The 10597-nt window shown below is 48.4% G+C and overlaps 1 protein-coding gene across 1 annotated transcript in view; it reads left to right on the top strand.

Annotated features, from left to right (window-relative positions):
* Window positions 1–3584: 3584 nt before the first annotated feature.
* Window positions 3585–10597, top strand: part of Haus4 (HAUS augmin like complex subunit 4) — a 10841-nt gene continuing 3828 nt past the window's right edge. Inside the window, exons 1-5 of the mRNA XM_021203666.2 lie at window positions 3585–4036; window positions 5558–5631; window positions 7827–7969; window positions 8056–8187; window positions 8846–8980. Of these exons, the coding sequence (XP_021059325.1) occupies window positions 5577–5631; window positions 7827–7969; window positions 8056–8187; window positions 8846–8980 (465 nt within the window). The 5' untranslated portion in view covers window positions 3585–4036; window positions 5558–5576. The remainder of the gene's footprint in view (window positions 4037–5557; window positions 5632–7826; window positions 7970–8055; window positions 8188–8845; window positions 8981–10597) is intronic.

Genomic DNA, 10597 nt, shown 5'->3' with positions numbered 1-10597 from the left:
CTTTGGTGGGGTGGAGCTCTGGCTCAGACACTGGGTGGTTTGACTTGAACATTCTTTTTTTTTTTTTTTTTTTTTTTTTTTTGATTTTTCGAGACAGGGTTTCTCTGTGTAGCCCTGGCTGTCCTGGAATTCACTTTGCAGACCAGGCTGATCTTGAACTCAGAAATCCGCCTGCCTCTGCCTCCCCGAGTGCTGGGATTAAAGGTGTGTGCCACCATGCCCGGCTTGATTTGAACATTCTTTTTGCAATCCTTTGCTGGATTTTCTTGTTTGTTTTTGTTGAGACAGGGTCTCTCTACATAGCTTTGGCTGTCCCGGAACTCACTGTGTAGCCTACTCTGGTCTTGAACTCACAGAGGTTTGCTTGTCTCCAGAGTGCTGGGATTAAAGACATGTACCTCTGCTGCATTCCAGGTTGCTAGAATGACCTACACTCTGTACTAGAGCTCTCTAGTCTCAAAGAGAGTTCACCTAATGAATTCTCCTCTTCCCTCTGCTTTCAGCCGGCTCCGTGCCCTTGGACCTCCAATGCAGCCGGACCTCCTGTTTGTTTCATTTTTCTGGACTCTCATTCAAAGTGTTTTAATTTTTTAATGTCTTTTTATCAGGCATAGTGAACATAAGATTTATTTCAGTCTTTCCTATTTATTTCTACAGAGAAATGCCTGTCCCCTCTTTAAGTTTCTCTGGTATTTATAGTCTAGACTGACTTTTCCACACCTATTTACTGCCTCGGGTTATTTTCTTTTCAAGTGTGTCTCTCTCCCCAACAAAGTGTGAATTTCCTCAGGGTAGGAATTAGGTCACATTCATCTCTGTGTCTCCCCAGGCACTTAATAAAACACCTCACTTTCATAGTCTTTCCAAGGCGCTTTCTCAGCCATTATCTCATTTGATCATTATGCCAATGCTAAGAGATTGGAGTAACAAGAAATATGTTGGTTCCCCCCCCCCCCACAGGAAGGAGAGCTGTAGCCCAAGGTCTCATGGCTTGGAAGGGACAAAGAGGGAAGAGATAATTGCACACGGAGCTCTGTCCACAAGGTGTCTGTCCACTGCTATCTTCCCCATCTCCCTCTGGAAGGCAGCCTTCTGAGCCTTCACCGCTCAGGGCCTCGTGTGCTTTCGAGCCACTTAGCCAGAGCTTTGTAGTTCAGTATTTAAGAACCCGAAGACTTGGGAGATGAAATTTCAGTAAATCTCTGATCAGCTGAAAAATCACCAAAGCATGCTTGCTATTTTGTTCTGAGCACGGTGCGTGCGTAGGCCTGGCATTTAATGAGGCTGCATTGAAGAATTGAGGAAGCATAAGTGATTTTTAAAAGCCTTGGAAAGTGACTGCACTCTAGCATTAAACACGGAACATGGCAGCTGATGCTCTGACCAAGGGCATAAAAGCTTTCTGCCCTAGATCATTTCTCTGTGTATACTAGTGCAAGTCTCCTCCTCCTCCTCCTCCTCCNTTATGAGTGTGTATTGTATAATGTGTATGCATAGTGTGTGTGTGTGTATAATGTGTGTATATATGTAGTGTATATAATGTGTGTATGTATAATGTGTGTGTATAATGTACATGTGGATAATGTGCGCGTGTGTATAATGTGTGTGTATGTATAGTGTGGGTATAATGTGTGGTGTGTGTGTGTGTGTGTGTGTGTGTGCAGCTTATGTTGTTTCTTGATAGCCTCTGCCACTGTGTGTTCCCATTCTTTCTTTCTTTTTCTGAGATGTCAATTATTTGGACGTCCTGGGCCTGTTCCCAATTTTTCTTGTATTTTGTTTTCTACCTGCACAGTATTTTCTCTCTGGGGGAGAGCCATTCAGTTTCTTTCAACCTCTCTTATAGTTTGAATTCACAAAAGCTCATTTCATTCCTGAACTGATCTAGTGTTACCGCATGCTGCTCTCTCCCCCACCCCACCCCTGGCCCCCCGCAATGTGATGCCCAACCCTCCTTCACTGCTTGTGTTTGCCTTCATTCAGGTTTGAATTCCCCTCCCCAAGTGTAGCTTCTCTTTCCCATAAGTAAATTGCTTTTCATGTCCCTCTGTCTCAAGTTCATTTTTGCTTGCTTTTACAATCCTACCAACTCCTCCCCTCCCCTCCTCCCTCCCTCCCCTCCTCCTCCCTCCTCTCTCTCTCTCTCTCTCTGACAGATCTTTCAACACAACCCTGGCCTTCCTGGAACTCTCTGTATAGATCAGGCTGTCCTCATCTGGACATTAGTACACCTCTCTCTCTCTCTTCCTCCTCCTCTTCTTCCTCTTCCTCCTCCTTCTTCTCCTCCTCCTCCTCCTCCTCCCTCCTCTCTCTCCCTCTCTCTCTGACAGATCTTTCAACACAACCCTGGCCTTCCTGGAACTCTCTGTATAGATCAGGCTGTCCTCATCTGCTTACCCCTACCTCCCAATCACTGGGGTTTAAGGCACAAGCCACAATGCTTGGCCCTGGATTGTTCTAAAGCAGTGGTTCTCAACCTTCCTAATGCCATGACCCTTTAATACAGATTCTCATCTTGTGGTGACCCCAAACATAAATTATTTCCATTGCTTACTTCCTAACTGTAATTTTGCTGTTACATTGTAATGTAAACATCTGTGTTCTTCAGTGGTCTTAGGTGACCCCTGTAGGGTCGTTCAACCACAGGTTGAGAACTGCTGTTCTAAGGGAAAGCTAAACAGCTCCATTTCCTAGCACTTTTGTTTTCTGATGGAAGCGATCTAATCACTGGGCTAGGGAGATGGCTCAACCATGGCTCTTCAAGTAAACCTGGGTTGGAGTCTCCGCACCTACATGGTGGTAACTGTAACCAGTTCCAGAGGATCCCCCAGCAGCAAGCATACAAGTGGTTCACAGACATATGTGCCAGTCAAACACCCACACACGTAAACAACAGTAAAATAAATAAAAATGTAAAAAGAGCTCTAATAACCTTGAAGCAGCTTATTGAAGACTTTCATTTTTTCAGATAGGCAACGTCAGCATAGTGCTCGGGTCTAGCTTTGAACTCTCGATCTTCCTAGTTCAACCTCCAGAGTAGGTGGGATGAAGGATTAACAGTACAGGTCCAGCTAAACATCTTGTTTTCTAAAAGAAGTCACCTCCTGATCGGGTACCCTTAGTTTTACAAAACCAGTGTAGACAGAAGTAGGAGTGAAGAATGAGAAATAAGGGATGTGGGGATGGGGCAGGGCAGTTAATGCGGCTCAATTGGATAAGGGAGCTTGCTGCCAAACCTATGATGTGAGTCTCACTCCCAGAACCTGTACCATGGAAGAACTGATTCCCACAATGTCTTCTGACCTCCACAGCACACGTAGGACACACAGTAAATAAAACGTGACTTTAAAAAATAACAGAGGGAGAGTGGAGGAGGCTAGGTAGGTTAAGAAATTCAAGAGGTGAGGTTGAAGCGATGTAGTAAAAGGATCTGAGTTCGAGTCTCAGAACCCAAAATCTGGCAGCTCACAAGCACCTGTAACATCGGCTCAAAAGGGCTCTGGCTCCCTCTTCTGGCCTCCGTGGACACCGCCCACATGTGGCGCATGCGCACGCCCACATCTACAACTAAAAACAAACCAGTCGGGGTGCAGTGGCGTGCACCTTTCTCTCATAAATCGGGAGGCAGAGACAGGACGATCTCTGATACCAACGACACATTGGCTCGACCTTCGAGCACCACAGTGGCAGGCCTAAGCTTCCGGGCTGGGCCGCCACCTCTCTAGAACCTTCCGTGCCTAGTCTTCCCCTACGTTAAATGGGTGAAGTTCCGACTTCCCGAGCTGCTACTGCGACAGTTGCGTGGTGCGCGCGCTCCCGGGGCGGGGCTGCGCCAGGCGGGAACGGAGACCCCGCCCCGCCCCGTCCCGCGCCCGGCTGATTTAAGACCAGGTTGTGTCTACGCTGGCGAGATCGCCCATCCCTGGCAGGCCCCGGCCTCAGCGCTCCGGCGGCGAGCCGTGCAGGTTAGCTCTCGACGACCGCGAGCTTGCGGCGAGGCCGCGCTCGCTCTTAGGACTCCTTGGCGACCCAGACGGTAGGTCGGCGCCGGAGAGCGCGTTCTGCATCTTGATGATCTCCGGCCTTGTAAGGGTCACCTCTTGTGAAAAACAGTCAGGACGATCAATCTGCGTCCAGTACAGCGTGCAGGGACGGCTGGAGGGCTCGAAGCACGCCTGCGTCAGGGTTCGGCGCTCTGCGCTCCTGCGCGTGTGACCCCGGCTGCCTGCGCAGGGTGGGGGTGCAGCCTGAGGTCACGTCCTGTGGTCGCAGAAGGCCGGCGGCTGGGCTGAGGACCCCTGGGCGGTTGAAACCCTCGTGGCTGGGTGCCTAACTGGCCTGCAAAACTTTATTTGTAGCAGTAGTTCAACAACATTCTGAATTGGTAAAACGGAACTTATTGGTAAAACATAACTAAATACCTTTTGTTGACAATTCGATTGTTATTAATTCTTGTTTCATGCAAGCCGAGGACCGTTATCGCGGCTTTGCAGGTGGAACAGTGTTGGCACCAGAAAAGCGAGCGTTTCTCTTAAACTCACACAGAACACATTGGGGTGGCGGAGCCACAAATTAATGCCTCGAATTGCGCCTCAGCTGATTCCTCTAGACCACGTTACAAAACAAACGGCTAGTTGCTTTCATGTGACTCATAAAAGGAGCGAATAAACCAATGTTCTGTGGACATGATGCGTTAAGTACTAATAAGCTTCAGACTCGGGGCTGCCTCGGGCTCAGCTGCCATTTGGAGGAGAGGGTAAAGCAATAAACGGGAAAGAATGGGCAGCAGGCGATGTTTGTGTTGCTGTTGAGTTCCACATTGCTCTCTGTTGATGACATTCTTTTCAAGGTGCTCCAGGTTCTGGCAAAACACCTATATAGCTGTGTCCCCACACTAACCACTGCAGTGCATTGTTGAGTAGTCTTTCCTCTTGTTATTGGAAAAGCTGTTGTAGTTCCAAGTGTCTGTCGTTCTTGCTCCCAGACAGACAGCTCTTTCATAAGATGACACTGGCAGAGAAGCACCAGAAAAACACTGTGATATTCCACAGTTGAGCTATAAGGAGGCAAAAGGCATGCTGGGACCCACACCCACACCCACATCCCTTAGTTTACTGGGGACATGACAGCAACAGTTTGTAGCTCCAGCAAAATGGTAGTGGTAGGAAGACGCCTTCCATTAGAACTTAGTGGATTTGGGTGCATGGGGGTGAAGTAGGAGTGGTTCTATTTAGAGTCATCCTTTGCACAGCTTGGGAGAGATTTTGTTCTTGGAATGGATGGTGTTCAGGAAGTTATTTGTAAGTTTGTCCATAAAATGCTAAAGAATTTGGGGACCCTGATGTCTGATAGAGCCCTGCTCTATAAGAAACGTCTCTGAGCCAGATGGGGTGGCATGAACTTATTAGCACCCAGGAGGGAGAGGGTTAAGGCTCAAGGCTTGCCTCTGGCGCAGAGTTTGAGCCAGAGTGGGCTTGTGAGACTGCCTAAGGTCACTTGAGCTGGGGCAGCCAGGGGTTTGTTCAACTTGCATTTTCTCCCATTTGTCTCCATACAGGTAATACCAAGAAAACCAGATGGCATCTGGAGATTTCTGCGCACCTGGAGAAGGTGTGGAAATACTGCAGCAAGGTAAGGGGAGTGTCCTGGTTAGGGTCTCATTGCTATGAAGAGACACCATGACCAAGGCAACTCTCATAAAGGAAAACATTTAACCGGAATGGCTTACAGTTTCTGAGGTTCAGTCCATTGTCATCATGGCGGGAGGCATGGCAGCGTGCAGGCAGACATGGTGCTGGAGTTGCTGAGAGTTCTACCTCTTGATCTGCAGGCAGCAGAAGGAGACTGTCTCACACTGGACGTAGCTTGAGTAGATATAAGACCTCAAAGTCCGCCTCCACAGTGACACCTCCTAATGGTGCCACTTCCTGTGGCCAAGCATTCAAACACTTGAGTCTATGGGGGCCACACCTATTCAGCCCCACCACCTCCAAAAGGCCTGGTGACTTTTCCAGAGGTCTCATCCAGATCCTTGCCGCCTGAGATGACAAAGGTTCACAAGGCCCACTAGAATGGTTTCACTCTGAGGAAAGTAGAACCTAGGAGGTTCTGGGGCACTCTAGTAAGAAGCAGGTTGAACCAACTCTTCATGCTGATTCAGTACCTACTACTGCAATAGATGCGGCATGCCAATCTGTTGCCAAGGCATGCCGGGCTGGCCTGTCCCTTAAAGGCGTCTTTCCGACTTGTGTTTCCACGTTTCTCTGGTAGCCCAGGCTGGCCTTGAACTTTTGATTCTCCTGCCTCCACCTCACAGTTTGGAGATTATAAGTGTGCCTCACCACACCCAATTTTGTGCCTGAAAAGTAAAAATAAAAGATTTATTGATTTATTTCTTATTCTGTAAAATGACTTTGGACATATTAATCCAAAGCATAAATGTGTGTGTGTGTGTGTGTGTGTGTGTGTGTGTGTTTGTGGTAGATAATGGTAAAAGATGAGCCCCCTGGGAGAGAGACGGGGTAACCAAGGGACACTGACCTCTCCATGATCTCTCTCTCATGCCTGTGCTGCCCGCAAGGGTTACCCTGCTCTGCTTGTGGGGAGCGAATTCTAAGCAGCCGGTTAACCTCTTTCACCTTTCTCAGCCTTGCTTGTGTGACTGAGTGAGGCCTTCTCCACAGTTGGAACTTGCATATCTCTTTCCTGCTTCCTCAAGAACTCTAATGATATTGGCCAGGCTTGGTGTTGCATGCCTGTAATCCCAGTGCTTAGGTGACTGAAGCAGGAAGATTACAGATTCAAAGCCAGCCTGGGGCTACATAGAAAAAAATGTAAAAAACTAAAGTTTCTAGTCAGCGTCTGAATGAGGTATTAGATTACTGTGGTGAACCATACTAAAAGGTGTCTTTCTCTCTCTCTCTCTCTCTCTCTCTCTCTCTCTCTCTCTCTCTCTCTCTCTCTCCTCTTGGAGCTGGGGAGCCAACCAGGTCCACAGCAAGCACGTTCTACCACTGACCTACACCCCCTAATCCTTACATTCCCATATACCAAGACCTTACTTTGGTGCTCGGGCTGTAGCTCATGGTAAAGCCCTGGCTTGATGCATTCAAGTCCCTGGCAGCACACACCACCCATAGTTGCCCCTCGTACCCTCTGGTTAACATCCTTACATACAGAATGAATACTTGCTAATCTGAGTGCCATTTCTGGTTTATTTGTGATTTGTGTTTTGAGGCAGGGTCTCACAGTGGAACGCAGGCCCCTCTGCAGGTCATGTAGCCCAAGCTGGCCTCGAACTCCCAACTCTTCTGCTTCCCTAACACTGGGATTCCAAGTGTGTGGCACCACATCCAAATACTTGTTTTATTTATTTGCTTTTATTTTTTTGTTTGTTTGTTTGTTTGTGGGAGCACTGGAGCATCGGGAGGGATCAGAAGACATCCTTCAGGAGTCGGTGCTCTCATCCTGTCGTGTGGTTTCTGGGAAACAGACTCCAGTCATTAGGCCTGGCTGCACTCGTCCTTACAGTGGAGCCAGTTAAACAGCCAGCAGCTATTTATTTTCAGCACCATCTCACTATGCTGCCAGGCTGATGTCAGATTCTTGTGCTTGAAGGACCCTTCCACCTTGGTCTCCTGAGGAGCATGGACTTGGGGTGAATGTCATCGCTCCTGGCTTTCCTTATTCTTCCTTTTACATTGCATTAGATTTAGAGAATTTTCCTTCTGAGAACACAGGGCTTTGTTTTGTGCTTTTAGAAATAAGCAATGCTCTGCCCAGTTAGATAAAGCAACGTCCCTACGTTTGTCGGGTTTTTTTTTAAGTGTGCGGTAAGCAGTTTCCTCCATGTGCCCTGACGGAGGAGGATCTCATACAAAATCCACATTTCAGCAAGCTGCTGCTGAGTCTCTCCCAGCACGTGGATGAAAGTGGCTTGAGCCTCACGCTGGCCAAGGAGCAGGCTCAGGTAAGGTCCCTCGCTGGGAGGAGGGACAGCAGGAGGAGTCCTTGAGAGAGAAGCCGTCTCAGACCGGGGTTCCGTTTTGTTTTGAGGCGTGGAGTGAAGTTCGGCTTCGTAAGACAGCATGGCTGAGGTATGAGATCTTACAGAGAGTTATCCAAGAGCTGCTCGTGGACTACTATGTGAAGGCCCAAGACACAAACCTAACCTCCGAAGACAAAAAGGTGAGGCCGGAGAAACGAGGTAGGCGTTAGGTCCAGGGATAAGAACAGCCAGGCTAGCCAGCTGTGGCAGCATATGACCGTTACCCAGGGCTTGTGAGGCTGTGGAAAGAGCTATGTAGAAATTTGGGGCTAACCTGGGCAACCCAAAGAGCCCCTGTAGGAAGAGGGAAAGGGAGAGAGGGAAGGAGGAAAGAAAGGAAGACTGGACGGGGGAGAGGGAGGGAGGTGGCGGGAACCCTAGTAATTCAGTTCTCTGAGGTGGCCACTCGCTTGAAGACCATGAAATGTGTGAGAAGAGATGATCATGGAAGACATGGGGATGAAGTGCTTTTTTTGTTCTTTTGAGAGGGTGTAGCCCTGACTGGCCTGGAACGGGCTTTGTAGACCAGGCTGTCAACCTTACAGAGATCTGCCTGCCTCTGCCTCCTGATCACTGAGATTAAAGGCCAAGTCAAAAATGTTTGTTTGTTTGTTTGTTTTTATTTCAAGACAGGGTTTCTCTGCGTGGCTGCCCTGGAACTCACTCTGTAGACCAGGCTAGCCTGGAACTCACAGAGATCCTCCTGCCTCTGAGTCCCAAGTGGCAAGATTAAAGGCATGCGACACCACTTCCCAGTTAAGTCAAAAGTCTTACAGTCTTTTTTTTTCCTCTTTTCAGTTTCATGAGACCCTTGAACAGCGGCTGCTCGTAACTGAGCTGACACAGTTGTCAGGTCCCGGGCAGGAAACAGAGATGCCCCCGCTGCTAGGGCTGGAGAAGGCCGACCTTCTGGAGCTCATGCCGCCCTCCCAGGTCAAGTGTCTGTCTGTCTGCCTGCCTGTCTTTCTTCCTCTCTTCTTTTTCAATAGGACCTCATGTATTTATTTCAGGTTGGCCTTGAACTTTGGATCCTCTTGCCTACACCTCCCGAGTGCTGGGATTACAAGTGTGCACCACCGTGCTTGATGTTTGAGGCACTAGGGGATCAAATACAAGGCCTCTTGTGAGCCAACATTTTCTCTGTTTTTTCCTTTTTAAAAAAATTATCATTATCATCATCATTTGTGTTTTGCCTAATTATAGGTCTATGCACTACATGTGTGGAGTGCACGTGGAGGCCATCAGATTCCCTGGAACTGGAGTTCCATGTAGGTACTAGGACTTAACCCAGAGTCCTCTGCAAGAGCAGCCAGTGTTCTTAAGTGCTGAGCCACCTCTCCTGCCCTGAAATGTTCTTATTAAGCTTTACTGTTTCTCTAAAAATGCTGCATATCATGTGGTCAGACTCAAGGAAAAACATTACACAGAAGACTAGAAACTCTGCAATACTGCATCCAGAATCACCTTTACATGATAACTGTGTCTGAGTTAGTTTCCTTTGCTGTGAGCAGACACCGTGACCAAGGCAACTCTTATAAGGGAACATTTAATAGGGGCTGGCTTACAGATTCAGAGGTCCCACCCATTATCATCAAGGGAGGGACATGGCAGCATCCAGGCAAGCATGGTGCTGGAGGAGCTGAGGGTTCTGCATTTTGTTCTGAAGACAGCCAGAAAACTGGCATCCTCAGGCAGCTAGGAGGAGGGTCTTCAAGCCCACCCCCAAAGTGACATACTTCCTCCAACAAGGCCACACCTCCAAATAGTGCCACTCCCTGGGCCAGGCTCATACAAACCACCACAGACTGGATTAGCCCAGTTCTGCATCACTGGTGTTCCCTCATGGAGTCCATGTCTGAGTCTGTGACAGACAATTTTAGATGATTTGTCCAGCCGTGGTAGTGTTTCCGTCAGCTGAGGTGCTCCACTTAACTTGGGATAGCCCTGTCTGCACCAGGCTGATTTCTAAAGGTGGCAAGTCTCAGCTACCCTCGCCACACAATGTGTGTGTTTTACTGAGATACTTCTAAACACAGACAAAGTCCCCAATGTCCTCTCAATCTGCCTCTCAATGGGAGACCGAGAGAGTGAAATGCAGTGTTAAAAACAACGCATGCAGCCAGGCGTGGTGGCGCACACCTTTAATCCCAGTACTTGGGAGGCAGAGGCAGGGGGATTTCTGAGTTAGAGGACAGCCTGGTCTACAGAGTGAGTTCCAGGACAGCCAGGACTACACAGAGAAACCCTGTCCTGAAAAATCAGAACAAACAAACCAAAACTCATGGTAGTGGTATTCTATTCTTTGCTCAGTCTCATTTTTTAAATATATGTGAATGTTTTGCCTATATGTATGTCTGTGCACTGCATACCTGCAGAGCCATCTCTGCAATCTTCACCCTTTTAAAAACTCTTTTGGGGCCGGGCATGGTGGCGCACACCTTTAATCCCAGCACTCAGGAGGCAGAGGCAGGAGGATTTCTGAGTTCGAGGCCAGCCTGGTCTACAAAGTGAGTTCCAGGACAGCCAGAGCTACACAGAGAAACCCTGTCT

The sequence above is a fragment of the Mus pahari genome, chromosome 8, assembly GCF_900095145.1.
Source record: "Mus pahari chromosome 8, PAHARI_EIJ_v1.1, whole genome shotgun sequence".
Taxonomy (NCBI): domain Eukaryota; kingdom Metazoa; phylum Chordata; class Mammalia; order Rodentia; family Muridae; genus Mus; species Mus pahari.
This window is presented reverse-complemented; position numbering and strand designations above follow the sequence as displayed.